At 46.2% G+C, this 27320-nt stretch overlaps 1 protein-coding gene across 5 annotated transcripts in view; it reads left to right on the top strand.

Moving 5' to 3' along the window:
• The window catches only part of PLCH1 (phospholipase C eta 1), a 58244-nt gene extending 31549 nt beyond the window's left edge, over window positions 1-26695 (top strand). For 2 of the 5 annotated variants that reach the window (XM_085068887.1, XM_085068886.1), the window contains exons 5-24: window positions 926-1055; window positions 2591-2761; window positions 4656-4749; window positions 6038-6241; window positions 7744-7864; window positions 8761-8932; window positions 10467-10574; window positions 11206-11367; window positions 13334-13405; window positions 15660-15751; window positions 16369-16469; window positions 16933-17112; window positions 17200-17307; window positions 17656-17780; window positions 18210-18294; window positions 18821-18967; window positions 19366-19445; window positions 20718-20777; window positions 21246-21606; window positions 23562-26695. In XM_085068887.1, the coding sequence (XP_084925013.1) occupies window positions 926-1055; window positions 2591-2761; window positions 4656-4749; window positions 6038-6241; window positions 7744-7864; window positions 8761-8932; window positions 10467-10574; window positions 11206-11367; window positions 13334-13405; window positions 15660-15751; window positions 16369-16469; window positions 16933-17112; window positions 17200-17307; window positions 17656-17780; window positions 18210-18294; window positions 18821-18967; window positions 19366-19445; window positions 20718-20777; window positions 21246-21606; window positions 23562-25651 (4663 nt within the window). In that variant the 3' untranslated portion in view covers window positions 25652-26695. The remainder of the gene's footprint in view (window positions 1-925; window positions 1056-2590; window positions 2762-4655; window positions 4750-6037; window positions 6242-7743; window positions 7865-8760; window positions 8933-10466; window positions 10575-11205; window positions 11368-13333; window positions 13406-15659; window positions 15752-16368; window positions 16470-16932; window positions 17113-17199; window positions 17308-17655; window positions 17781-18209; window positions 18295-18820; window positions 18968-19365; window positions 19446-20717; window positions 20778-21245; window positions 21607-23561) is intronic. The other 3 variants (XM_085068888.1, XM_085068890.1, XM_085068889.1) reach the window with 3 other exon arrangements.
• The last annotated feature ends 625 nt before the right edge of the window (window positions 26696-27320 follow it).

Genomic DNA, 27320 nt, shown 5'->3' with positions numbered 1-27320 from the left:
TGAGTAAGTCAGATGTCTGTGTCCTTCTCAGCCTCCATTGGTTGTCAGGAGCACAAATCCTTAAAGCTCCTTAAATGTTTGTTGTAGTCCTGTAGCCAAAATGAACCTCATGTCCACTGAATATTTTCTTCATGTGCCTTTTTTTTCACAACGGTGCTAACTAAAATGTTATACACAAAGAACACACTTCCCCCTAAACAAACAAAATAAAAAAAAACCTCAAAACGCAAGGCTGTCTTAATTACAATTGTAACCTGTCTATTCTTCTGCCTCATGGAAATCTGCAGTGATCACTTGTAAATAATGCTGGAGAATAGACATATTTCAGGTATTTTGAATTTCTCTTTCCAGTGTTTGATCCACAATAGGCACAAGTCCATTGGGGTTGTATTGCATGCTCTGTTGCACATGTCCTCAGCTTGCTATATTTAACCATGACTTTTCTGAGCTGCTCCTGTGTGCTGTATCTTCTCTCCTGGTGAAACATCACTGCAAGTCCTGTTTGCTGTATCCAAAGTGGCAGCTGGGAGGCTGCACACAGAATGACCCTGTACCACTTCCAGCTATGGCAAGAACTTAGCAGGAGGTGCTGAGGGATATTTGTGCAAGGAGGGGGTGAAAGGTGCTGGCTAGGAAGGGAAGGTCAGGTAGAATGAAGGGAGAGCTGGAAGAAGATAGCAGAGTAAGCCCATCAACATTTGAAAACTTTGGAGCACGTTCTCAGAGGAGGAACCAGTGGCAGCAATGGGAGTGCAGAGGGGCTGGTGCTGTGAACTGAGCTGTAAATAATTGCCATAAACCAGTTCTGCTTTTAAGCATTTGACTGAGCTGTAGTAAGGGCAGGGGAAGAAAGGATTCTTTCCCTGCCCAGCTGCCCTTCTCCGTGAGGAGATCACCTTGGTGCCTGTCCTTGACACGCTGGCAGCTGGGTGAAGCAGACCTTCGAGGAGGCTGACAAGAATGGGGATGGGCTGCTCAACATCGAGGAGATCCACCAGCTGATGCACAAGCTGAACGTGAATCTGCCCCGCAGGAAGGTCCGGCAGATGTTCCAGGTCGGTGCCTGGGGAAGGGTGGGCTGGTTAAGGGCTGTTTCTGGGCAGACCCAGAGCAGGATCTGCAGCTCTGGGACTTAAATCCCTGTCCTTTCCAGCACCTCACAGGCTCTTTCAAAGTCTTACCTTTTTGTAGACAAAGAGGCATCAGAACATTGTTTAAATGACATGAAGCCCACAGAAGACAAGTTATCAATGTTACTCTTTCAGCTACATTATTGGTTTCAGCTCTGTGAACTGAGTTGTTCAATGCTGGCATTGATGGACAATGAAGTTACTCTGTTGCTACTGAAATCTTTTTTCATTTCCTTTGTGGGAAAGTATTTCATAGAAACTGGCTTTTGAAAGTAATTGGGTTTTCTTTAACAACTTCCTCATATTTAGCTAGAGCCAATTTTTTACTTGTGTGGTCAGAAAACAGCTTCCATTTTCCACCAGCCCTCATGTTTATGGTAGGAAAGGAAAGATAAACCAAGAACATAATGCAGAGCAAAAAATGTCTTCACTTTTCCAAACCAGTACCAGCTCAAAGCTGGTTTGCTGTAAAACATGGGAAAGTTGAAGAGTCTTCTATGGTCAAAAGTGCCTTTTTTGTCTGGCATAAAATCCCCATTAGAGATACATCTTTGGAGTATGGAGTTACTCCCAAAGCCCTGGAGTGTGAAAGTGGTGGGGTGGTGTTGCAGAGATGAATTAGGATTGTACTTGTTCCCACAGATTATAAATGTCATTTAAGATATGTAATAGACAGAAAATCCCATTCAACACCATTTAGCTGGGAATTATCTTGCTCTCAGCTGACTTGTTGTGATGAGAGTTTGCAGTTCTTATTTTCATGGAGACCTACAGAGTGCCTGCCAGACATACTCCAGAATATATTCTTTGTTTTGAAAATCCAGAGCAATCCTCTTAGGCAGATGTTCACAGGAAAAAGCTTGTATTAGTGTGTGCTAAGTACTGTTTTCTTCTCTCCCTACCTTTGAGAAGAAACAAACAATCAGGGCTGGAGATGTTGGGTGTTTGGTGTGGAGTCTCAGTGCTGCTGCAGAGTTGTCCCCTCTGCAGGGTGCTGATGGGGCTGAGAGTGCTGCAGATTAAATTATTGTGCATTTAAGACTCTGATATTGTGCTGAATGTTTTAAGATATCAGACTCTTGTTGGGGAAGCCATGGGGTGATATTGTTATGCCTCTTGTTATGTTTTAATCCAGGATAACTTCAGGGCATACAGGAGGGCAAGAGATCAGAGTAAAGCCCAGGGTGAGCCTCTTAATAGGGGAAATAAATTTGAAATTAAAGAAGAAAATCAGTGTTTCATAGGCAATCTGTGGCTTTAGTGTAGTAACTATTTTCAGCAGAAATCCAACAGATGATGATGTAGTTTTGCACTTACTTTAGCCTGTTAGAATTTGTGTCTGAACAGTCTTGCAGACTAGAATTTATCACATTTCTGTTGGTGTACACAAGTCCTGTTCTGTTTTATTCCCTGAATTCTCCTGTGTTTAGCATGTTTACCTGAGTGTTGTTACCTCTTAGGAGGCAGACACAGATGAGAACCAGGGAACCTTGAACTTTGAAGAATTCTCAGTGTTTTACAAGATGATGTCCTTACGTCGAGATCTCTACCTGCTGCTCTTAAGCTACAGTGACAAGAAGGATCACCTCACTGCTGAAGAGCTTGCTCAGTTTCTGAAGGTGGAACAGAAGGTATGGCAATATCTGCATCCATGTGAATGGAATGTACCTACATTCAAGTGTAGGGGAAGAAAACATTAGCTTGGGGCAGGGGGTAAAGCACAAAGTAACAGAAGAGAAACCTGAAGGTTTTCTTGATTTTTTTTTTTTTTTTTTTTAAATGCGGTTTTCTTGAGTTTTTAAAAATGCTTCTAGAAAGATTTTGGACTTCTTTGGACAGTTTTTGAAGTGCTCAGGATAGTGGTGTGTGTGAGAGGGTGCTCAGGGACGTGGAGCAGGAAGAGGAACATGTGACAGAAATGGGGGAGCTGTCTTTGGGGTGCACAAGGACATTATGAAACATTGATGCAGCAGAAACCCCGAGCTGACTGTCAGGTCTGACACTGTGCACCCTCTTGTTGCCTTCCTGGGCACAGTGAGTGGGCAGGGTTGGCTGTGGAACTGCTCTGCTCAGCATTGCTCCAGAGTGAACCATAAATGGAGTGAAGCCAGGAGCTCTTGGAGACGAACCTCTTGGCTGGGCAGGTTGGAAGCACCTTGCACAACTGGGCTCCTTCCCAGTCCCCAGGGAGATTCCCCTTGAATGTTCCCAGTGCCAACAACGCCCTCAGGCAGGGCAGCATTGCCCCAAAAGCTGATTGTGCTTCCAGGCAGGAGGCAGCTCTCCAGTGCCCTCACCCAAACAGCATTTTGTTTTTGCTGTTGTCTGGATGCTGGAAAATCTGTGGACAGTCTGTCCTGCTCCATCTGCTACTCGTTTGGCAAGATGTTCAATATTCTGCAGCCTGAGGACAGAACAAAAGGGGGTTGGGGGTTTTGTTAGCTGTTAAACTGGCTTCCTTTTTTAGGAGAACTCCCTGTTTAGAACACCCCATATTATTTTTTGTGGAGTACTTCAAATTGTAATCAAAAAACGAGTAGCCAAAGTCATCATCTCTCAAGCTACAGTTAAAAAAGCACAAATGAGTGGACTTTTCCCCAGGAAATGCAGCTTTGGACTAGATTAGACATTTCCATTCCTAGAGCACATGAGAACCCTACCCTGGGCCAGCAAGGATCCATGGGGGATAATGGAAAAGTTAGTTTGAGCCAGCTTGTGCCAGAACAGGGCATGCTCTGAGCAGTGTTTGCAATCAAACACCAACAGCTACTTGAGCCAGGATAGTCAGGTTTTTTTTCCTACTGAATTGTTATTTTTTTTCTATTATCCTGTGTGATTCCTGCAGCGTCTTAGGATGGTTGGCTTAGCTGGGGCAGTACAAACAGTGAACAGACTGATGGTACAAATAAAGTGCCAGAGGTTTGAGTGCCACTGTTGTCTTCCTGTGATGTTGCTAGTGGAGAAATGAAATTCACTCAGTCTTAATTCTCCCTTTGGTTCTTTACACCTCAAGGGAGTGAGAAAAGATGAGATGAGTGGTGGAAGCTTCTCCTTTCCTTTAGTTCTGAAGGAAATATAAACACCTACTTATAAGTGCCCCACAAATCAGCTGTGGGCAACTGAAGCTGTTGACAAAACTCTTATTTGTTTCAGAAAAGCTGCTGTTTTTCATTTCAGAATTTAATTATTTCTCTCTCAGCCTGTGTGTTATAGTGAACTCCCTTGGAAGTAATGAAATCATAGAAGTGGAAAATGCATGAAAATGAAATCAAAGCCTGCCAAATCTTTTTGCATGTCTAAGAAATTATATTGAAGAATATAATGTCATAGTTCTCATTTCAGCAGTATTGCCCAGTACAACTATTAAGGCTGCTAAAAGGCTAATTTTAAACTTGAGACTAAAATGACGTCGGTTTTAATTGATGGCTACCTCTCACTCCTGTTTGTCTCCTCCCAGTTAAGTATACTTTTACATGCTGGTGACATAGCATTAAAATTAAGTGCATCACCACTGTTTTTGTGCAGATGAATAATGTGACACCAGAATATTGTCTGGACATCATACAGAAGTTTGAAGTGTCCGAAGAAAACAAGAAGCAAAATGTTCTTGGGATTGAAGGTAAAAGTTTTGACTTCAAAGTGAGTTTTGTCTTGCTATGCTGCAGTGGAGTAGAAGTGCTTTGACGTTGATGGTGTTTTGGTGAGGCTTTTGCTGTTTGCCTGTGACACAAAGTCCCCTGGATCAGCAGTTGGAGTGTGGGTGCGTTTTTGTGAGCCAGGGGGGATGTGAGTAGGTGGGGTGAGGCAGCAGTTCTCCAGCCATCCATCACAGCCATCCTTCAGGGCTGGGGATGGATGCCTGAGGCTGAGTGGATTTATTGCTCACTTTGTGTCTGTAAAATGCAAACACAAACTGTCCTGTACCACGTAGTTTATGCTATAGCCTGCACCAAGTGAGGTAATGAAAGCCAAGTGCTCATTCTTCCCTGGCTCTGGAGATCTGGGATCCTGCACAACCCATTCTTTTATGGTTATGTGAAATAAAATATGAATAATTGCATTTTCATTGGGTTTTAATACCTGATTCACATTGTTTGTGAAAGTAATTGTAGATGGTATGTTTATTCAGAATGCAACTTAGGATCAAATCAAACTCAGATGAAATAGATTAAATGCCATGGTGTGTTCCTTTGCCCAGAAGGAAGCTTTTGTGGAGCAGCATAATGTACATGGTGATTTGGGAAGGGAGAAGTAGGAATCTTCCTCCTCATGGTATTTAAATCCTGGGTATGGCCTCCCTCCAACAAGCTTCTGACGTGACCCAGGGCACTGCACTTGAACTGAAACAAGGAAAGTAAAATGAACAAGCTGTGACACTTTAAAAATATTTCTGCAAGCATTTCTGCTCCTTTGAACCTGGCTGCAGCTTTTATCTCTGAGTTGCTTTCGGGGTTGGTACTGTTTGCACTGTGCTTTGCAAAGATTTTACATGTCTTGTTTTTAAAGGAGGTATTTTTAAGATATGTTCAGTGTTCAACACTGCTCTCCATTCAATGCTGCTCTCATTAGTGGGTTACAAATCAAGTACCATCTTCTTAAATAAACCTGCAGAATAAAGAAGGCTGTGAAGATGGCTGGGTCAGTGACTTGGCTGCTGTGCCTCACGGTTCCCCTGTGGGTGGCTGCTGCCTTGTGTTTCCCCCATCCTCACTCAGGGCACTGCTAGCAAGGAACTCTGGGGAAAAAAGGCATTTGCTTGTGAGTCAGTTTGGCTCCCAGTCTGTCCTGGAGTCTGTATCCTGTCAGATGCCCAGCTCTGGAGGAGCTCAGCACATCCCTTTGCCATATCCTTGTGCATTTCCCACCTCACGCATCCTCCTGGCTGAAGCTCTCCTCTCCCTCCGCAGGCTTCACCAACTTCATGCGCAGCCCGGCGTGCGAGGTGTTCAACCCCCTGCACTGCCAGGTGCACCAGGACATGGAGCAGCCGCTGTGCCACTACTTCATCGCCTCCTCCCACAACACCTACCTGAGCGGGGACCAGCTCCTGTCACAGTCACGCGCCGAGATGTACGCCAGGGTGCTGCAGGCCGGCTGCCGCTGCGTCGAAGGTGGGGCTGCCCTGGGGATCCTGCTGCTCCCGGGGCTGCCCTGGGGATCCTGCTGCTCCCGGGGCTGCCCTGGGGATCCTGCTGCTCCCGGGGCTGCCCTGGGGATCCTGCTGCTCCCGGGGCTGCCCTGGGGATCCTGCTGCTCCCGGGGCTGCTCTGGGGATCCTGCTGCTCCCGGGGCTGCCCTGGGGATCCTGCTGCTCCCGGGGCTGCCCTGGGGATCCTGCTGCTCCCGGGGCTGCCCTGGGGATCCTGCTGATCCTGGGGCTGCCCTGGGGATCCTGCTGCTCCTGGGGCTGCCCTGGGGATCCTGCTGCTCCTGGGGCTGCCCTGGGGATCCTGCTGATCCTGCTGCTCCTGGGGCTGCCCTGGGGATCCTGCTGATCCTGCTGCTCCCGGGGCTGCTCTGGGGATCCTGCTGCTCCCAGGGCTGCTGCTCCCTCCAGCCACAGAGCCAGGGCCAAATTCCCAGCAGCACTGCTTGGCTGGCTTCAGCACCTTCTGACCACTCTAAACAGAATTTTTCTGTTGGGAATGATCACCTTGGACAAGTGTCGCAGACACCAGAGAATCACAGAATGGTTGGAGTTGGAAGGGACTTTAGAGATCACCCAGTTCCAACCCCCAGCCATCACACTGGATTCTTGTTTAAGCTCTGCACGATTTAAGTAATAACAAAACATTAGTGTTTTTATATTAGTATTAGTGCTTTTCAGAAATTAAAAAATCTTTTGACGAAGTCAAACTCAATAATAATTTTTTATGACTAGCATTACAAAAAATCATCTGGGAAAAAAATACTGTTAATCTCAATTTAAAAATGAATTAGAGGAAATGAACCTGAGAAAATTGGGTGATTCCTTTCTGCAGAACAGCTCATAAGAACACTCAGCAGTGTTATTTTGCTTGACCTCAGAGCTATTGCAGCTACTTCAGAGCCCAGGGAATAGCTCTGCAGCTTCTCTTTGGGAAATCTAACTGCCGGTAGAGGCAACAGCAGTGACAAGTTTGGTGCAAACCCAGGGTACAGGAATTCATTAGGAAAAGCATTCTTATGCTGGTCCATTCTATATGTGCTGGGCTTGATGCTGCTCTTCAGACATACAGTTATAAAACTGCAAGTTAAATTGGGAGTGGGAAAAGATAAATTGTATTTAAATAGCTTGTCTTCAGAAGCAAAAACTGCTTTCCCAAGGTAATTGTAAACATTATTTGACCTATTACACCTGTGTAATTCTATATATGAGCAATAAACCTCAATTTAATATCAAGGGAAAAAACAGTTCTATGATGGGGAATTCTCATCTGCCCTAGGAAAAGACTGTCATGTTAGTCTGAGGTCAGCTGGCAGGTCAGAGGGGATGGAATGAGAGATGGGAAGAGGTGGAATGAGCCTTGTTGGTCCTGCAGGGTTGAGTAGGTGAGCTCTGCTGGCAGCAGGAGCACAGGACTGGATGAGATCAGGGACATCTCTTAATGTATGGCTTTCCTGGTCTCAACAGTGGATTGCTGGGATGGCCCAGATGGGGAACCAGTGGTGCACCATGGCTACACCTTGACTTCCAAAATCCTCTTCCGAGATGTGGCAGAAACCATCAATAAATATGCCTTCATCAAAAATGAGTAAGTGTGGAGCCAGCTTTGAAGCTACGCCTGTTTTCTGTAGTTAATCCCATGTTGAGATCAACCATCAGCCCCAGGAAGTGCAAATATTCCTTTAAACACATTAGGGTTGATTCTGTTCCCCTGTTTATTGCCCGTGTTGTGTTTATTGTTCAGCTGCACAAGCTCTTCCCATTAATAGGGTGAGGGAGTTCTGCCTAAGTTGAACCTTTTGTGCTCTTTAACTCAGTAAGGCTTTGGACAGTCTGACACTGCTGAATATCTTTCAGCAAAGCTTCCCACTCACATCCACAGGGAGATTCTCCTGAAAAAATCAATACTGTGATGTTCTCTACCTACTGAAAATATTTTATTTCAGCAGGAAAATTGAAAAGCTGTCACATATGCAGTATGAAGAAATGCTGAGATGTGGGATAGTGTTCTGAATCTGTTTCAATTGTTGTGGTGCTCTATAACAGTTTATTATGAAAACTGTGGACTTTAATAATATCTATATATCTATATGTATATATATACATATACACACACATACAGAAGTCTCAAATAATGAGTGGGTGTAGAGAATTTTGAGTAGTTTAAAGAGAATAAAAGGAAAATACTTCCTTCTCTTTATTAGAAAAAAAAGGCACTCAGCAATGTATGTGTGGGGGAAAAAACCAGCCAAGCCCAAATGCTTGGTGTTATTGGTGAGAAATAGGAGCTGGTTCTTCATTTGGTGTGGGATTGGCATGTGGGGTTCCTTGTCATAGAACCCTGGGGCTGCCAAGAGTTTAGAAATCTATGGGGCAAATTTGTGGAAGAGCTAGGCTGTTCATCCCCAGGTGTTGTGGTAAGAGTGCAGGTGCTGTCTGCCCACACACAGCTGTGACAGTGTGTTTCTGGGGGTTTGTTTCCAGGTTTCCAGTGATACTTTCCATTGAAAACCACTGCAGTATTCAACAGCAAAAGAAGATCGCTCAGTACCTGAAGGAGATATTTGGTGACAAACTGGACTTGTCATCTGTGAGCACTGGAGATCCCAGACAGCTTCCCAGCCCTCAGGATTTGAAAGGGAAAATCCTAGTGAAGGTAAATTGCTGCTGGGGGCGTGTTCAGAATGCAACAAAAGTCAGCATGTGGTATTTATTGTAGATTTTCTCTGGCTTTGGAGGACCAGTTCACCTCCCTTTAGTATCCTAACATTATCTGTCAGCCCTCCCTTGGACAAAGTATTTTTGGAGTGATGAAAAAGTGAAGATTTCCTGCCTTTCTCCTCACCCTGCTCTGAGCTGTAGTTCACAGAATGGGATTCTGTTCATGGTTTATCAGCCATGTTTATGGGAGAAGAGCAGCTCAGGAGGAGCTGCAGGAGGCCCTGGAGCACTGGAGTTGGTGCTCTGTGCAGATTAATTGTGAGCCTCTCACTCCAAAAGGATTTGCTCTGAAAGGAATTTCAAAGGCCAGGATGGATAGAACAGGAAAGAAGCACAAGGCAGACCTTTAAGAGGATGATTAATAGAGTTCTGCCCTATTAGATTGTTTAATTTCCTCGGACCCATAGGGACAATTACTCTGTGTGAACTCTCAGGATACTCTGTTTTTCCCTCTCTCCTTAGCATCTGGCTGGCTACAGTGATTCAGAGTTTCAGTGTGGTGTTGGTTTGAACAAATTGCAGTGCACAGTGCAGAGCTGACCCTGAATTAGAAGCCCTCTGAGTGCTCAGCTGTGATTTTACGTTTCACTGAGTGGGTTTTCTGGGGTAACTGCTGGTTAATGAGCTGTGCAAACACACGAGGCTGGTGTTTGAGGGAACCACTGGAAATCTGTGTAGAGTCACTCATGTGAGAAGCCCTCCTGGAAATCCCATGGCACTAAAAGCAGGAGAGGCTGGGTGCTCTGTGTTCTTGCCTGAACTTTGAGCTGGCTTTCTGAACTTTGAGCTGAGGTTGTAATTTCAGTGTGATCCTCCAGCTCTCAGTGCTGCATGGAGCCCTGGGGATACAGACTGGTGTGGAGCTGAGCTGTTTTTAGACAAAGAAATTCTATCTCGAGCATTGCAGGATCTTGGTCCAAAGCCCTGTCTCCCACCTCCTGCTCAATTTAAGCAGCCCTATTGGAAAAGATAAAATCAGACTTAGGAATCAGTACCTTGTTGAGAAGTAAGCCAGCTTCTCATCTTTTTGCTATTGGTTTTGCTCTTTTTATACATTTTCCTTTGAAAGGCAGTATTGATTCACAAGCCAAACAATTTCAAATAATGGCATCATTTTCATCCTGTTAGTGTATATAAAGAGTCATTCTGATAACACTCATGGGTTTAAGCCAGTGTAAAGGTGCCAGCATGAAGTGAATTTGACCCACTCATTAGCTGCAGCATTATTAATTTCAAAATGCAGCGTAAAAATCAATCCTCTGCATTTCTGCAGAAATCTGAGTGTCATTCCTGTCTCCCACTGATGAAGCAGGTAGGTTGAGAACATTTCTGTGCACAGAAGCAATAACACAGGAGTCTGATAGGTGATTTATGTAGGAGCAGATGGTAAAGCAAGAGGAGCAGGCTGGGTGCACTAACAAACACTGACCACATGTATATTTATTGTGGGTGGTTTTGCCTCATTTTAGGGTAAGAAGTTGCCCTGCAGTCTTGGAGCAGATGCTGAGGAAGGAGAAGTTTCAGAAGAGGACAGTGCTGATGAAATTGAGGATGACTGCAAGTTAAAGCCCTGCTTTGTATGTGCACACAGTCAGTTCCCAGAGTGTGACAACTCTGCATTTCTTACATGCACACTCCATGTCTATTTACAGTTGTTAGCAGAGTTTTTCATTTCTAAGTACTTGATTCCTAGGTCTATAGGACTCATTTTGAACATTCCTGTTCTGTAGGATTAACTTTTATTTTAAGTGCCTTATGTAAGAGACTGGTTTGAGTCTGTACAGTTTGCATGACTATTAACAGGAATTGCTTCCTTTTTTAACTGTTTGGAGCAGGAATACAATGATGCTCAGGTTGTCTGATATTTTGAAGTGTGTAAGTGCATTAGCTGAGAATTCATGCTCTTCTGAAACAGAAGGTGGGGCTTGTGACAGCTGTGAGGCAGAGTGACCCATGGCCAGGTCCTGGGGGATCTGGGGCGGGACTGAGAGCTGTGCTGGGAGGGCTGAGGGAAAAAGGAGAAGGGAAGTGGCAATAAAAGAGGGAAAGGAGCAGGGAAATGGCAATAAAAGAGGCAGAATCAGTCAGGATTATGCAAGAAGCCTTTCCCTGCAGAGAGGAAGGAAATGGGAGCACTGTGTGACCCTCAGTGTGTGTAATGGAATGGACATGAGCTTGACTTGAACTGGGTTTTGTGGTGTCTTTCAGAGTAATGGTGCAACTCAGCACCAAGTGGAATCTTTTATACGAACAAAACTGGAATCTCTGATAAAAGAATCCCAAATCAGGGACAAAGAGGATCCTGACAGCTTCACTGTGAGAGCCCTGCTGAAGGCAACTCACCAGAGCTTCAGTGTGAACCTGAAGCAGGTATGTGGGCTGTCCCTGAACAGGCTCTGTGAGCACTGGACAGGGCAATGTGTTGCACACTGCTTCACCTGAGAAAGCCAAGAATTTAGGGACTGGATGCAAACTCCTGGGACATTAAATACAGAGTGAGTTTTCTGTGGAGATGTGCCAGCTCTGGAACCAGTGTAGCCAAAACAGTCATGTATGTGTAGCTCTGCTTTTTGCATGTCTTCCCACTCTGAGGGGTTTCTGTATTTCCTGTCAATTTTTCCAAAACTGGTCCTGGGAGACTTTTCCCTGCAGCCCTGCATGATTACAGGAGAAAACACCCTCAGCTGGTGCTGCTGCTTGAGACGTCTGGGGAAGGTTGTGTTGTGGGAAGGGGCTGTCAGAGGGGAGAAATGAACCCAAGAGGGGTTATTTCCAGAGTATGGCTTTGCAGTGTGACCCCAGGCACTTTGCTGGTTCCCTTTGGCCTCTGAGGTCAGAAAAGTGGGATTGCAGAGAGCAGACTCCTCACTTCAGTAAATATGGTCAGTGGAGAGCCATTTCAGTATCATTTTGTGTTAAGTGATTGCATTTGACATGCTCCCTGGTATCTGGGAAGGGATTGGCCCCTGGAGAGCATTTGAGGGAGTTTTGGTTACAGAATGCAAATTTCCCTCAAGGGCTGGATGTGACACCTGAGATTGCCCATTACATGTCAGTGTGTGACCAGAATACTGAGACTCTTCAGTAATGCAAGTACATTATTCAAATATCTGTCAGGTAGTATGAAGTACTAGAATTTTGTGATTGATTTAGTTTATGAAGGGATATTTAGAGATCTCTTCCCCTGCTGCAACAGTCTATGTGAAAGGGTTTCAAAGAAATTCAGAGCTGAATAATTAAGAATAATAAGTTAAAACAATTTGAAGATTAATTTATAGCAGTGTTGAACGAGATGGGAAAAAACCTAACTGTTTTTTTCCTAACACCTAACATCGTGCTGGTTTGGTATTTATGTGGCTCATCAGCCAGCTTTGTGTAGTGCTGTGGAAGAGCTCTTTTCTGGGAGTTACTGTGTAATTGATGTGCCAGAAAGGGAGCAGTTGGGATATTTTCCTGGGTTTTTACTGGTCATTTATTTATTTCTTCATTACTGATCTGCCTTTGATATTCCCAAATAATTGCTATTAAAAGAATAAACACCTGCTAAAGATTCTTTCTGCGTGTTACAGAGACTTCCAGCCTGAGCTCTGAGCAAATCTTTGAACACAGGTTATTGATTTTGCTGGGCCTGAATGAACCCCCAGTGCCCCCATCGTCTTGAAAGCCCAAAGTGATTGCAGCTCAGCGCTGAACAGGGAATAACTGCAGTTCATAGCACTGAAGTATTCACCCAGCTGAAATGCTGGGGGAATATTCTTCAGTTTTGTTTTGCTCCTCAGAAGATGAAGGGCTGTGTGTTCCTGACAGAAAAAGCGAGATGCTGCCAGGAGTTATCCAGCTGATGTCTAGGGGCATGGCTGGGAATGTGAAACTCAGCCTGCAGGCTGCCTATGAAAAGTCCACATTTATCTGCTAGGAGATTCTTTTTCCTCCCCTCTTTTCCTTTGTGGCTCCTTTCAAGAACACTCAGACGTCTTGCGTTGTTGTTTCTTGCCTGGTTTTGCTAGACTGCTTTTTCTACATGGTTTGTTGTTGTCTTGAGTGCTAATGGTAATATTTTTCTTTGCAGTTGGAGGGTTCTAAGCTATTAAGTACACAAAGAAATTAGAAAAGTCCTGTAATGAGATTTTGGATTTCAATTTGTGTTCACAGATCAGACTTTAACTCACTTTAATTCTCTCATTTGCAATAACTGTACTTTTCTAACAGTGAACCAGGGTGATATAGAAGAACTTGTATTAGGCTGAAATGCTGCCTTTTAGAGGCTGTAGCAGACTCTTTAAGGACATTTCTGAAGGTATCTAGTTACACTTTTTATTGCACTTTCTCTGCACAGAACCTGGACACAAAAGAAGTTGGAAAAAAGTCTCACGGTCGATCATTAATGGGCAACTTCGGTAAACACAAGGTGAGTGAAATAAATGAGAGGCTCAGGTTGCTGTTCTGGGAGTGGCAGCATTCCAGAGGCCCTGGCAATGTTTCACTGCTCCAGACAAGCTTAGTGGGCATGGAGGCAGTGAGGAGAGAGCCTGTGTGATTACACTTGGTGTCTTAATTGCTGTTCAGAAGATTGAGAACCCTTTAAAGATGAACAAAACCATCTCAGGTGACTGAAAAATCATCTTTATTCGTGCTGCAGAATTGCTGATTTTCTGATCAAACTTGCAGCAGCAGAAGAGCAACACAGACAAATATCTTGACAAATGTCTTGTTTTCCACACAGCTGACAGTGTCTGGTTCAGTCAGGGCCCCGTTTGGCTGTGTCACACCCTAGGCAGTGCCATGCTGGAACTGTCCCTGCTCCCAGGGGCTGCTCCTGCTCTGTGCACTTGTATTCTTCCCTGATCTGCTCCTGGTTATGTTTGTGCAGCTGCTGGCTCAGGCTGCCCTCTCTGCTGCTCCTCAGTGGTGGCTGCACTGACCCAGGCAGGAGCTGAGAGCTCCCATTTCCCAGCTGGGCACAGGGCAGCCACCACAAGGGACAGTGCCCACATTTCCTCCTGGTGCCACACCCTGACAGATGTGCTCCTGTCGTCTGCCTGCCCTGTTCCCACACTGCCTTGAGCCTTGGATTTACAGCCTCGAGGTGAGCTGATGCAGCTGCCAGCTTCCTTCCTCCTGGAGTCAGAGCTGTGGAGTGAGTGACAGGATCAGGACTCATAACTGCACTGCAATTCCAAGCTTCCCTCTAGTTCAGTGCCTGTTGCTCACTCAGGCTGTGTTGAGAGCTCCAAGTACCTGCTGTCCCTGCAGTGGGCACTTCCATGGCACCCTGTGCCTGCTGCTGGCCAGACAAATGCTGTGGAATGAGATGTCACAGGCAAACATCAGCCCCTGGAATCTGCTGGTTATGCTGAGGGCTGGAAAGCATGTCAATAATTTAATTACTTCAGCTAGTTATCCTAATGGATGTAGCAGGTTGGAAAGCCCGTTTGCTTCATCTCTGCTGAAAAAAAATAAGGGTATATATAGATTGTTTTTAAAATAGAGATTGTGTTGTAGACTGAGGCAACAGGGACATGCTGTAACTGCCCCCTGATGCCTTTCCAGCTGAAGGGATGCCTGGGAAGACTGGCTACCATTGGTATTTTTGCAGATACAGAATTCTCCACCCAGTAATATTGACATGTGACATTTTCAGCCAGCTCTTTTGCCAAATGAATAAACTCTTTAAAAACCACCAGGGGAGGGACAAAGACACTAAAACTGGCAATTCCTGAAAGTTAACTGCATGGAACATCCTCAGTGCAGACCTTCAGACTCCAAACCGAACCATGCAAATGATTTCCAATATAGTCAACTTCATGTCAGTACTAAACACAGCAAACTAAATTATGTTCAGTATTGGTGTTTGACAACAGGAGGAAGAAATCTGTGCTCAGTGAGCCATACGAGCAAAAGAATAAGGAGCTCTCAGTTATATTAATTATCTCTTGATGAGAAGCGAATTAGATAACTCTCACTTGAAGCTGTGCTTAGTGTTACAAAAGATGTAATGTTGAAATTGGAAACTATTAAATTACAGGTGCTTATGAGAAAAAGGGGATTTCGAGATTTTAATCTTTTTTTATCATAGCCATTTTCTCTATACTGCAGTAATTTAGAAGCATTTGAATATTTGTATGTGGCTCAAAAGGGAGCAGAAGGGAGGGTGTTGGAATATTTTTCCCAGACCTGTTCACACCTTGGCTAATGAATAGGTTAAACTTTCTAAACTGGGGGGAAGCACAGGTGGGCAGAAGCAGTGCTCTGTATTTTTAGATCCTGCTGTGTGTTGCTGTTTGTTAAATCTGACACGATCCAGGGGGATTTCTGCAGGAGCAGAGCCCTGGAGCCAGGGGAGCAGCATTGTCCTCTCGTGTCAGGAGGGAGCAGAGCAGCCTGTGCTGGACAGATCCTTGGCAGAAATGACACTGAGGCCTGGCTTTGCTGGCCTCACAGCACCCAGAGCTGCTCATGGCTGCAGCCTGCATCCTGCTCTGGGGTGGAGAGGTGATTTTCAGTGGCTTTCCTTCTCCACAGCATGACAACTCTGCTGGCCAAGGCCCAGGGTCAGTTTAGTGCCTGGAGGACACTGAGCTGCAAAGCCCAGCACCAACCACACTATTGGGGGTGTCTGGAGCCCCCTGACTGACCAGCCCTGCTTGGCTCTTTCCCCACAGAGAGCTGCAAAGGCAGCAGCCAAAGCCCTCAGTGCCTCGGACGACGAGGAGAGCCAGCAGCACCCTGGGAAGGAGCCAGGGCAGCCCCACAGGTGAGCTGGGAGTCCTCAGGTAAAGCCCCGGGCTGTTCAGTGCCAGCAGCGTGGGAGGCCGTGTCGCTGGCGTGTCACACGCGTGTCATGGCTGCCCGGTGGGTTTGCTGTGAACCCCGTGTTTTGGCTGTGTCAGCTGGCACAGGCTGCAAGCAGCAATCACCCTGGAACTGCAGAGCAGCGTGATGGGCATGGATGGCATTTCCACTGCTCATGGAAAGATGCCAGACCCCATTTCACCCACTGCAAACAGTGCTCAGAGCAAACTGTGCAGGTTAAAAAGGTGCATCACAGCCCAGGCAACCTTATTGCAACCTTATTATTAAGCAATCACAAAAGTGGCACTGCAAATGCATCTGTTGTCACTGAAATACTCCTTGGTTTTGTCTAGAACAGCCATGGTGCTGCTATTTTGTTACGTTTGAAATGAAACATTTTGTTTGTGTGGATGGGCTGTGGAGGTAGAGGGGAGCAGTCATCCTAGAACCCTCTTGGAGGAGGTTTGCCACACACACTTCCCTGCTCACAATTGTTCATTTTCTTGTTGAAAACAACAGAAAGGGGCATTGAAATACACCTTCAATTCTGCAAAAGTGTTTTTGTTTGATTTAACCCAGCAGGCTGGCCCGCCGCAGGAAGACGGTGAAGCTGTGCCGGGCCCTGTCAGACCTGGTGGTGTACACCAACTCTGTGTCTGCCCAGGACATCGTGGATGATGGTATGGGGCTGGCACCGGGCTGGCATGTCCCTTGTCACTCGTGAGAGAGGAGGGGCTGAGTGCTGCTGTTAGTGTGGCACGAGGGCAAAGGCAGAGCCCAGCAGGGCACTCTCTCCCCAGCAGTGACTCCTCTGCCCCTGCTGCCAGCAGAGGATTTCACTGTAGGTTCCCCAGAGCTGGAGCATTTGGGGTTCTGCAGGAGGAAAGGCCCCAGGAGGGGCTCTTGGCTTTCCTTTCAAGCCTGCAGACTTGAGGGGAGAACAGCACTCTCCTGGAAGGGGGAGTTGGTGTCCTTTGGTTGCCCAAGGTGCATGATTTGTGTAAGACACGACAATCTATCCTTGTAAGATTGGATGAAATCTCACGTTGCCCTTGATTAATAGGCATGGAATGAGGTCTGAGCTCAGGCCCCGAGCCCTGGGATTGTTTGTCACCTGTCTGTTGGTTGTACCATGGCTCACAGGCTCCACAGGGAATGTGCTGTCATTCAGTGAGACCAGAGCCCACCAGGCAGTGCAGCAGAAGGCTGAGCAGTTCATGCTTTACAACCAGAGGCAGCTGACCAGGGTGTATCCCTCAGCCTACCGGATCGACTCCAGCAACTTCAACCCTGTTCCTTACTGGAATGTGGGCTGCCAGTTAGGTAGGAGTTGCATCAAAGACTTCCTTCCCTTTTGTTGTGCTAGGTAATATTATCTTTATTAATGATAAACTGACTTCTCTCTTTCAGTGGCCCTGAACTACCAGTCTGAGGGACGTGCAATGCAGTTAAATGAAGCAAAATTCAGGGTAAATGGCAACTGTGGTTATGTCCTCAAACCTCAGCAGATGTGCAAAGGTAAGGACCCAGTGTAGTTACCACTGTAACTGTCAGGCCTTTCACAGTGGAAGTACAGAAATGAAAGTGCAAATGTAGAATCTTCCATATTTCCATGCATTCATAGCTCTTGGACTTGTAAGTACTGCAAGTATCCAGGGCTTTGTTTAGCTCTGTCTTGGAATGACATAAGCAAGGGCTGCTCAGCTCAGAAAAGGTTGTAAGAAAAAGAATTTTTAAATTACTAAACAGCTACTTCATACTCATAGTTTCTTACTTCTGACAGAATTTATCTGTCTGTGTGTGTCTTGCGGGTGGTACTTATTTGTGTATATTTTTCCTTACATTCTCATTGTTGCCATCTTTTAGGCACATTCAACCCCTACTCTGCTGATCCACTTCCTGCCAGTCCTAAGAAGCAGCTTGTTCTGAAGATCATCAGTGGGCAGCAGCTCCCCAAGCCTCCTGACTCAATGCTGGGGGACAGAGGAGAGGTGAGAAGCTCTGGTCCCAGCAGATGCTTCCATGGGAGCTCCAGGAGTGACATGGCAGTCTGACTACAACCTTCTTATTCAAATACAGCAGTAAATTTCAGATACTCTCAAGCTTTTGGTTACTAAATACTCCATTTCCCCTAGTCTGTATCCTTTTAGTAATATTTAAGAACTTGTTTGTTTTGTATTTTAAAGGGTAACTTTGTGAAAATTAGTCACAGCTGGCCATAGCTCTTGATACAAACCACACATCAACATGGACCTCATGAAACCAATTCCCATGGTAGTGCTGCTTGAAAATTCATGTCAATCAAAGGGGTTTGAATTCTCTTATGAATTTAATTTAACTCTCTCCATGAACTTTTAAAAAATTGACCTTCACTTGTACCACTGGCTTGTTTTTAAAATATTCTGTTTTTTAAAAAATAGATAATAGATCCCTTTGTTGAGGTGGAGATTATTGGGTTACCTGTTGACTGCTGTAAAGATCAGACCAGGGTGGTGGATGACAATGGTAAGCTAATCTGAGTGATTTCTCCTTCTTAGAGTAAAATATTAAATAATTATAAATGATTCAGTGTCTGTTATTACTTTTTAAATTGCAAAGCTTCTTATCTGATGAAATCAAATTACTGTATTTTAAAAAATTAATTTTGCTTCCCAGACAGAATTTCTGGTGTGGGGAGACAGACAAGGTAGAGGTGAAGGGCAGAAGTTGTTCCCCACATTGTTTTTTAATCAAATTGTTCTTAAATCTCCTTTATGCAGAAGTTCCAAATATATGTATATCTGTATCTGTATCTGTATTTGTGTCTATCTCAGTGCTGCCAAAGAGCAGCTTGTCTGGGTATCTCTGCCAGATCCCAGGCAGACCCATTTTGTTTTTAAAGCAGTCCAAGAGGCAGATATGTCACATTTAATGACTGATGTGGTGGAGTTTTCGTTTGTGCTGCTGCTTGTGCTCTGTGCCTCTTGGGAACTGAAGCAAACACTTGTTCTGGACTCATTTCTCAAACCCTGTAATCCTGTTTGTCTTGCAGGGTTTAACCCTGTTTGGGAGGAGACCCTGACCTTCACCATCCACATGCCTGAAATCGCCCTGGTGCGCTTCCTTGTGTGGGACCATGACCCCATCGGGAGGGACTTCGTGGGGCAGAGAACTGTGGCCTTCAGCAGCCTCGTGCCTGGTGAGTCCTCCTGTTCTCTTGGGCCTGGAAATCCACCTTCAAACCCAAGGATGAGCTTACCAACACGAGATGATGAGTTTTATATGTTTGTATCTGTGACTTCATGTGAAGCTTGGACACCTCTTATGTTCTCTTAGGGTGCTTTATGCACCATTACTCGAAGGAGTTGGGTTGTCTGTGCTTTTGGAAATTACTGCTGGTTTGTCTTTCCTAACTTGGATGCAATTTGTCCTGGGAGCTTGGAAAACCTGTGAGAAGCCAGAGAAGTTTACTAAAGGCACTTGATTCCTGTGTATAAATCACTTTTATAGACAGTCGTTGCCAGCAGGGCAGAAAATGCAAACTGCTGGTTCTTGGTGGTGGTTTGTGTGGAAATATTCCTGTTTCTGTTTCTCCAGGCTATCGCCACGTGTATTTAGAAGGGCTGACAGAAGCTTCCATATTTGTTCATATAATCATTAATGAGACCTATGGAAAGGTAGGTACAGCTGGAAATTTACATCTTCCTTCTGATAAAAATGGATTTAAACATACCCCAAATTTGTGTTGGAGTGCCCAGGAGGCTCAGGGTGTTGGAGGTTCCTTGCAGAAGATCAGCAAGGAAGCTACAACAAACCATGACTCCACTCTTGGTGTGCACATGCTTACAGATGTTCTCACTATTAGCACCTGATAATTATCATGTCTAGCTACAGGAAGTGCATTTCTTCAGTGTGCTAAACTGATCTTATTTTAGAAGTAAATCCTGAGAACTGTAACTGCACCAGAATGTGATATTTGACAAGCTATTTTTAGCAGCTAATTTAATTAATTTAAATTAACCTTATTTAATTTTAGGTTTTAGTACACACATTTTGATTTTCTGCAGGTTTGCCAATTTTAGAATGTTTTTAAAGTGAAAGTGAAAGCAGAGTGCTTTCTCTCTGTGTTTTCAGCTGCCTTCCTGAGCTGTTTCCATTTGCAGATAAGCAGCACAAAGAAATTAAGGCCATGTTCAGCAGGATGCAAAAATAAAATAGCACTTTTGCAGCAATTTAAGAAATGAAGATAAACACAAAACCCCCCAAAACCCTGACCTTTGTGAGGGTTGAGGTTGCAGAGGACACTCAGCCCTCAGTCTCTGTGCCTTCTGAGAGGATGCAGAGAATGTCATGACAAACATGAACCCAAAGTTGTGCAGCACCCACAGAAAGCTCAGGGGAACAGAGAGAACAGCAGAGAATGGCCCAGGGCTGAGGTTTGCTCTAGTCCAGACCCTCTCCCAGCTCCACTTCCTTTCTCCTCCCTGATCCCATCAGATCACTGGCTGGGATCACATGTATTGATCTGTGCACATCTGGGCACATCTGTGAGATCACATCCCTTGGGGATGGTTTGTAGGGCCCAGTTGGCTGCTGCTCCTGTAAGAACAAATATGCTCAAGAAAACCAGTAGAGAGTAACTGCAGAGGAGAGGCAAGAGGAGGAGGAGGGGACACCCACTGGGATTTGATCTCTGTTCCTGGGTCTGTTCATCCCATGCTGCTCTCAATGAATGATGGGCTGCACTGTTGTTTCTAATTGGCTGAGTTTGTATCTGTGAGTGAGGAGATCTGCTCAAGTTCCTGGGGGACACTTGAGAGTAAAACAATAAATAGTTATAAATGTTTAGCTGTAGAGTGGTTCTGTTTACAGCTGATGTACCTTATTTGCTTATGTGGCAGTCTTGAAAACATTAGCCAAGTGGATTTGCATTTCTTTTTGCCTTTCAGTGGAGCCCTTTAATCCTCAATCCCAGTTACACAATAATGCACTTTCTAGGAGCCACAAAGGTAGAGCTCATGAGCATGCACGTTGCACTTGCTGGGCACAGACTTTCCAGTGGTTCCCAACCGCATGATCTGCAGCTGCCAAACTTGCACCATTCTCCATGCAGGCTCTGAAACATCTGAATATTGCTTTGGTGAAGCCCATGCATATAAAAGTTCACGTTAATGTGCAGCCTGTCACTGCGTGCACTTTTAGAGCCTTGTCAGCTCCCATCAGGAGACTGAGCAAAGCTCTCCTGTAATTGTGGCAGGCTGCCATCCTAATGAGGAGAAAGCCAGGCATGCATGAATCCATGGAGACCTGTGCTGGGAGCTCCTTGGTCAGAGTAGATGTGAGTGGCTTGGTGTGAGTTTTTGCTTTGCCGCGTTTTGAACTTTGTCATCATCGCTCATAAGCAGTGTGAGAGCAGCTGTGTGCCTCAGTGTGAGCGAGGGTGAGCTCAGGCAGGCTGTGCTGGTGTTTCCTTGCAGAACAAGCAGCTGATAGGGCTCCGAGGGCTGTTCTCCAAGGCGCCCAAGGCGGGCGCTGCCGAGGCCGGCGCGCACCACGTGCGGAAACGCTCCATCGGCGAGCGCATCCTGCGGCGCACGGCCAGCGCCCCGGCCAAGGGCAGGAAGAAAAGCAAGATGGGCTTCCTGGAAGCTGCTGAGATGAAGGACAGTGCCTCTGAGCCAACAGACCTGAAGGACAAGGAGGGAGTGGTGCGGCGGCCGAACCGCAGTTTGCAGGCGCGTCCCGCGTCCATGCCGGTGGACAAGTTCCTGATGGTAGGGCTGCCCTGCCCGGCTGAGGACACTGCCCAGGAGGCCAGGGGAGAGGACAACACATCTGGTAAGAGGCTTCCAAAATTACTTCTGGTGTAGCAAGCTGGAATCCTGTGTTTAAAGGATTAATCCTGCAGCCTCTGTGCAGGTAGTTTTATTCAACTCAAGGAAGAGTCAGTGGGCTAAATATCCTCTCTTTAAGATTGTATCAGCCCCTTACACAGGTGACACCTGGAAAGGTGTCTGTTATGCAAAACAGGCACATGAATTACAGTAATTCTTGGAAGGGCTTCTAAAAGCACTCTTGCCAAATTTCTTTTTGATTTTAGGGATAGTCCTGAGGGACAGCTGGAGCAGCACTGCCAGCAGCACCACCTCTGCCTGGGTGAGAGGCAGAGAGCACCCTGAGAACCTCTCTTGTCCAGGGGTGACAGAAATGCTCCCAATATTTTCAGCTATGGAGCAGTGGCTTCCAGCAAGTGCAGGAGCCACCCTAAAATGTAACAACCTGGCACAGATAAGGACCTTTGTGCTACTGGCCCTGTATCAGCGGCTCTGAAGGAGCAGCTAATCTGCACATTACTTATAAATGAAGTTCCTTAGGAGTAACAGCCAGCAAAATCAACCCAAAGCTTTTTCTATCACCCTGAGAATAAACTGTAGGCAGAAAAAAGGATGTTCCTAGTAAAGGGAGATAGCTGAAATGCTGTGTTTTAAGCTGAAAGATCCTCTGGATAAGCCTGTGAAGATGATACAGCTCAGCCGTTCCTCCCAGCAGCTGTAATGGTTTCCTGGGTGTTTCTTCTAAGGGTGCTACAAAGAAACTTCCACACTTTTTGGAGGTCACAGATAGTCACTTCCAGCAAAGTAACCTTTGCCAAAAGCACAGGCTCTGTGAGGTGATCTAAGAAGCTGTCACAGGGTTGAATCCTGCCCCTTCTAACTGTGGGAGGGACAGATCCTGTCCCTCAGAGTCTCCACAAGGCTTGTTCCATATCCCTGAGGAAGAGGCTGTCCTAAAGAGATCTCTCGTGCTAAAATGCTCTGGCTGAACATGTCTCTGCTGCTCTGGAATTATGCCAAGGCAACAGAGTGCTGTCTGTAATCTCCTCCATTCTTTATAGAAAAAATAAACCTACAAATTAAAGAAATGTGCATCTCTTCCACATTCCTCTAGGAGCACTAGAAAGCCTGGGAACTGTTCAGATTTTGGAGACAGGCATTTAATTCCATGTTCATTAGCAGCAGTTCCTAGTGCACTGAGGTGTTCAATCCCTGCCAGTAAATGGTCAGGGCTCCCCTTGCTTCTTCCAAGAGTACCTGGTTTCTAGCAAGCATTAAAACCAGTATCTGTTATGCAAGTTTATATCTATAGTCCCTGCTTAATTAAATGTCAAAGGAGTGAGTCACAGAGCTCAGATTTGGCATTAAAAGACAAAGAGGATTTGATGGAGAAACCCAGTGTGTGTTTGAGGAATTCAAATCCTTGCCCTTGTGAATGCTGCTTGCTGGTAGAAGATCCAAATGAAATCCTTGTATTGTAACACTTTGCAATAACCACACATATAAACCAGTCTGGAGTCCATCTACTCAGTGCTTTTGACTCAGCTTGAAGCATGCCTCTTGTTTCCAAGTGTTGTGTGTTTTAACAGAGCTGTTTTGTTCTGTCTTTATTGCCACGCTTCTTTATAGTACAAATGTGACTAGGAACACAGCTGAAGGTAATGCCACGTGCAAGCTCTGATGTGGTGCCTCATTAACATTACTTACAACAAATATTACATCACCTGCTTGATGTAATAGACATCCCAAGGAAGTTTCAATGAAGTGCCTGCAGTTGTATTTTTCCATTTATTCATATCACTCAGATACTTTGTACTAAACCTGCACAACCCCATGATTAAGTTCTGTCACAACTGTACCTAATTTTGCGTTCTCCATTTGTCTGTCTAAGGACAAAATAGCTGTTGATAGACAGACCAGAGTCTTGTATGCCACTAATATGTTTCTCATTTAATTTAGCCAACAGTGATGACAATACAAATGAGAAGGAAATGAGCTTGAAAGAATTGGTTTTCCCATGTTCAGAGAAAACGGCAAATGCTTCAAATTTAGCATCTCAGTTCAAGAAGGAGAATGACCAGAGGGATTCTACAGCTGACTCTTTAGTACCACCTCCACAGGAGCAACCCGAACATTTAGTTTTTGCTAATGGTGTAGCTCAAGCAAATCACCTCATGGACTATCAAGAGAATAATCTTCCTGATGGAACTGATGGAACTGTCCCACTAATGCACAACTCAGACTCTGAACTTCCCACAGAAAAATCACACAACAAAAACTGTGCTGACAGCAAAAAGGAAAATGACACAAAAGGGTCTAAGGAGGGGAAAATCACTCTTGTGGGGACTTCTCTTTCTCAGAAAGCAGAGGTGGACAATCATAAATATGACATAAAGAAAAGCACTGCAGCACCTCTCTCTCTGACTGATATTTCTTCTGCTGTGTGCTCCGAGGGCCCTGACGGTCACTCCACGATGGCCCTGCAGGACAGTGACATTTCTCACCTCATTGATGAAGTCTCTCTCTCGACTGAGAGCGAGCTGGACAGCACTGTGTCTGCTCTCATCGGGCAGCTCGATGGCACAGATGACCAAACTCCCCTTCCTGCTGTCTCTGACCCCCATGGCAGTAGCAGCCAGACCCCCAGGGTGGGAGCTGCACTCCCACATGTGTTTGCTGCAGACCTGAGCAGCCCCTGTAGGCACAACTTCCCTCCCACAAAATCCAACAAATCCCCTTTATTCTCCACTCCAGCTACAGCCGTGCTCTCCAGCCCGGAGAATGCAGAGTATTCCACGTACACAGTTATCCATGAGGCAACTCCAGCTTCTGAATGTAAGAGCCACAGGGAATTAGTTTGCAAGCAAAGATTAAATAGTCTAGAAAATAACTTGCCTGGCTCTCCTAGTTCTTCATCTCTCTTTTTGCTAAATGCAAATCCCAAAAGGAATTGCAGTACCAAGTCTGGACCAAGCTGGGAAGCCCCTGAGTCTGCCAGTTCCTTTGGTTCCAACAACCTCATCTTTGAGGAAGGGCTGGGGGACTCTGTCACTGGGGAGCACTCGGACAGCAGCAGCCTCATGGAGGTGGATGGGGACTCGCAGGAGCTCCTGGTGACTGCCTGTGAGTACAAACGGGAGGACATGAGCCAGCTGGCTTCTCCTCTGAGGCTCAGGCAGAAGCAGGACGCTGGGCACGGTGCTGACAGGACCTCTGGGAGCAGCACTGCTGGGCTCTGTGCTGCTGCCCGGCACTGCGCCGAGAACTTCAGGACTGCAGGGAGCCGAGTCCCTTACCGCACGTGTGAGAACGCTGGGTTTGTGTGTCAGCAGCACTCAGACACGCAGCAGGATGCAGTGTGTTCCCCCCAGCCCAGCTCAGCCTGCCCGCTGCTCCTGGGGGCTCTGCCGTTCCCCCCGCACCCCGCCATCCAGCACAGCAGCCCCTGCAAGTCCAAGAGCCTGGGAGACCTGACCTCGGAGGACATTTCCTGCAACTTCGAGAGCAAGTACCAGTACATCAGCAGGAGTTTCATCTCGTCGGGGCTGAGGGACAGCAAGCTGGCCATGCAGAGCGGCAGGCCGCACTCGACGGACGCGCTGACCGAGCAGCTGCGCAAGCTGCTGTCGCTGGAGCAGGAGGACAGCCGGGAGCCGCCGTGCTCGGGGCCGGCGGACGAGGAGTGTCCCCGAGCCCTGGTGAGGAAGCTGTCGTCCCGCAGCCAGAGCCGGGTGCGGAACATCGCCAGCCGCGCCCGGGAGCGGCAGGAGGCGGCGGGCAGGCAGCGGCCGGGCGAGCCCGTGGCCGGGGTGGTGCTGCGGAGCAAGCCGGCCGTGTCTCCTCACGGCGTGAACCGGCACTCCACCGGCTCCTACATCGGCCGCTACCTGCACGGCTGCCCCGGGGAGCGGCGCGGGGTGCCCGAGGGAGCCTGCTCGGCGCTGCAGCACGGCTGCGGGGGCTGCGGGGAGCCGCTGTGTGCCCGCGGGGCTGCCCTGCCGCCCGGGGCGCAGGAACAGCCCGAGATATACTTCCTGCTCCGGCTGTAGGAGCTGCAGATTGCACCGCAGAGATACCAACTGCTGCATTGCCTCCGAGGGTTTCGTGAGGAGCTGCTGGGGGGTTCAATTATTTCGAGATGCGATGTCATGCCAGTGATTCAGTGGTGATTTCACGTGCCCCTTCCTGCCAGAGCTGATGGAAGGAGCATCCACCCTCCATCCTCAGGGCTGTGTCACTGTGGGTCAGTCTGGCACAGTCTGGGGCTGTGTGTGCATTTGTAGCATTCCGTGTCTGTAATGCTGTGCTCCGAAGCCTGACATTGCACTGAATGCAGTGGAGTTCTGTTTTCCTTGTGTCTTGTCCTCCTGCTTGGAAAAACACTTTTGGTGATCACTTTTGGCCTTTTGTGAGGATTCTGCAAAGCACTGTGGTGTCTGGAATGCTGGACTGGGGCTCGTTCTGCCCAACAGGCAGCGACCTGTCATTAGCATCACTTGTTCTTAATTGTTATTGTTAATTTTACATGTTTTCATGTATCAACTGTGATTCTACAGCAAATGATTTGTAGAATTAGGGTTAGTCTAAATTTGTGAGTCGTGTGTAGAATTGTCTTCTGCCATTCCTACAAAGTATGACTACAGTTGTCTTCCTTTTTGGTCGCTGTGTTGAATGCTGATTTTGGGACAGAATGGAATGTGAGAGTAATTCTGCTTTTATGAATGAAAACACTTAATTTCTGCTTATTTTGTTACGTATTTTTGCTGTTGGTTGTGTGAGTAGCTATGGTACAGCAAATCCATTTTCTGTATATTTGTAATTTTCTTGCTGAATTGTCGACAGTCAGTGGAATATTTAAAGCTGACATGGTAGAATGACTTCTTCTATGAAGGCTGGAAGTGAATTGGGTGAAGGAATCTCAGACACCTGAAGCTTCCCTGTAGGGAACAACATAGCTTTATTTTGGTTGGAAGATATTCTTTGCCTTTGCTGTAAGTTTTTCTGATATGTCAAAGACGTACCTTTTACCTCTTTCTTTTGTAATGCAGAGTATTATTATTCTTGAAAATGTCATTAAAATAGATTTTTAAGCACTTGGTGACATGTTTTCTGAAACTGCAGCAATAGATTGATGCTGAATCCAGCAGCAGCTAGTGATTGCACACATCTGTCTTGGCAGGAGATGCAGGAAGGGAAAATCCTTCATTTCACATGGTGATTCTTGGCTGGAGATTGGCAGCTGAGCTCTGGTTCCCTTTGTGGATCAGGAGCCACATTTGAGTTTGTCTGACTGTTGCACTCAGGCTCTAACACAGGCAAGTGGCTGTGTTATCACTTGGGAGAGAACAGTGGGTTTTTCTAAAAAAAGGCATTTTTCCATGGACAAACAGAACAGACAGTGGATTAATCCCTTCGGTTTTAGACCTGAATTTCTGCCTTGTACCTAAGATGCAGTCTGGGAGGTGTGACTGAAGCCTTGTTAAAGTGCCTTGTAAGGAAGCAGATGAGAAGATCTCCACTGCAGGAGGTGAAAAAACTTGCTTTAATTGGAATTAATTTAGAAAAATTGTATGGTGCTTGCGGGAGGTCAGAATAGATTATTGCAGTGATGTTTCATCACTTAATCTCTTATACTCTCCTCTTAATTTTAGAAGTTAATCCAGATGGGGACAGTTCTTTGTGTGACAGTGACATTTGGCTAATGGAGCAGGGCAGGGC

Source organism: Lichenostomus cassidix, chromosome 9, assembly GCF_008360975.1.
Source record: "Lichenostomus cassidix isolate B80296 chromosome 9, HeHo_3.0, whole genome shotgun sequence".
In the NCBI taxonomy this organism is placed as follows: domain Eukaryota; kingdom Metazoa; phylum Chordata; class Aves; order Passeriformes; family Meliphagidae; genus Lichenostomus; species Lichenostomus cassidix.
The sequence above is the reverse complement of the archived record's forward strand: the minus strand, read 5'-3'. Positions and strand labels throughout refer to the sequence as shown.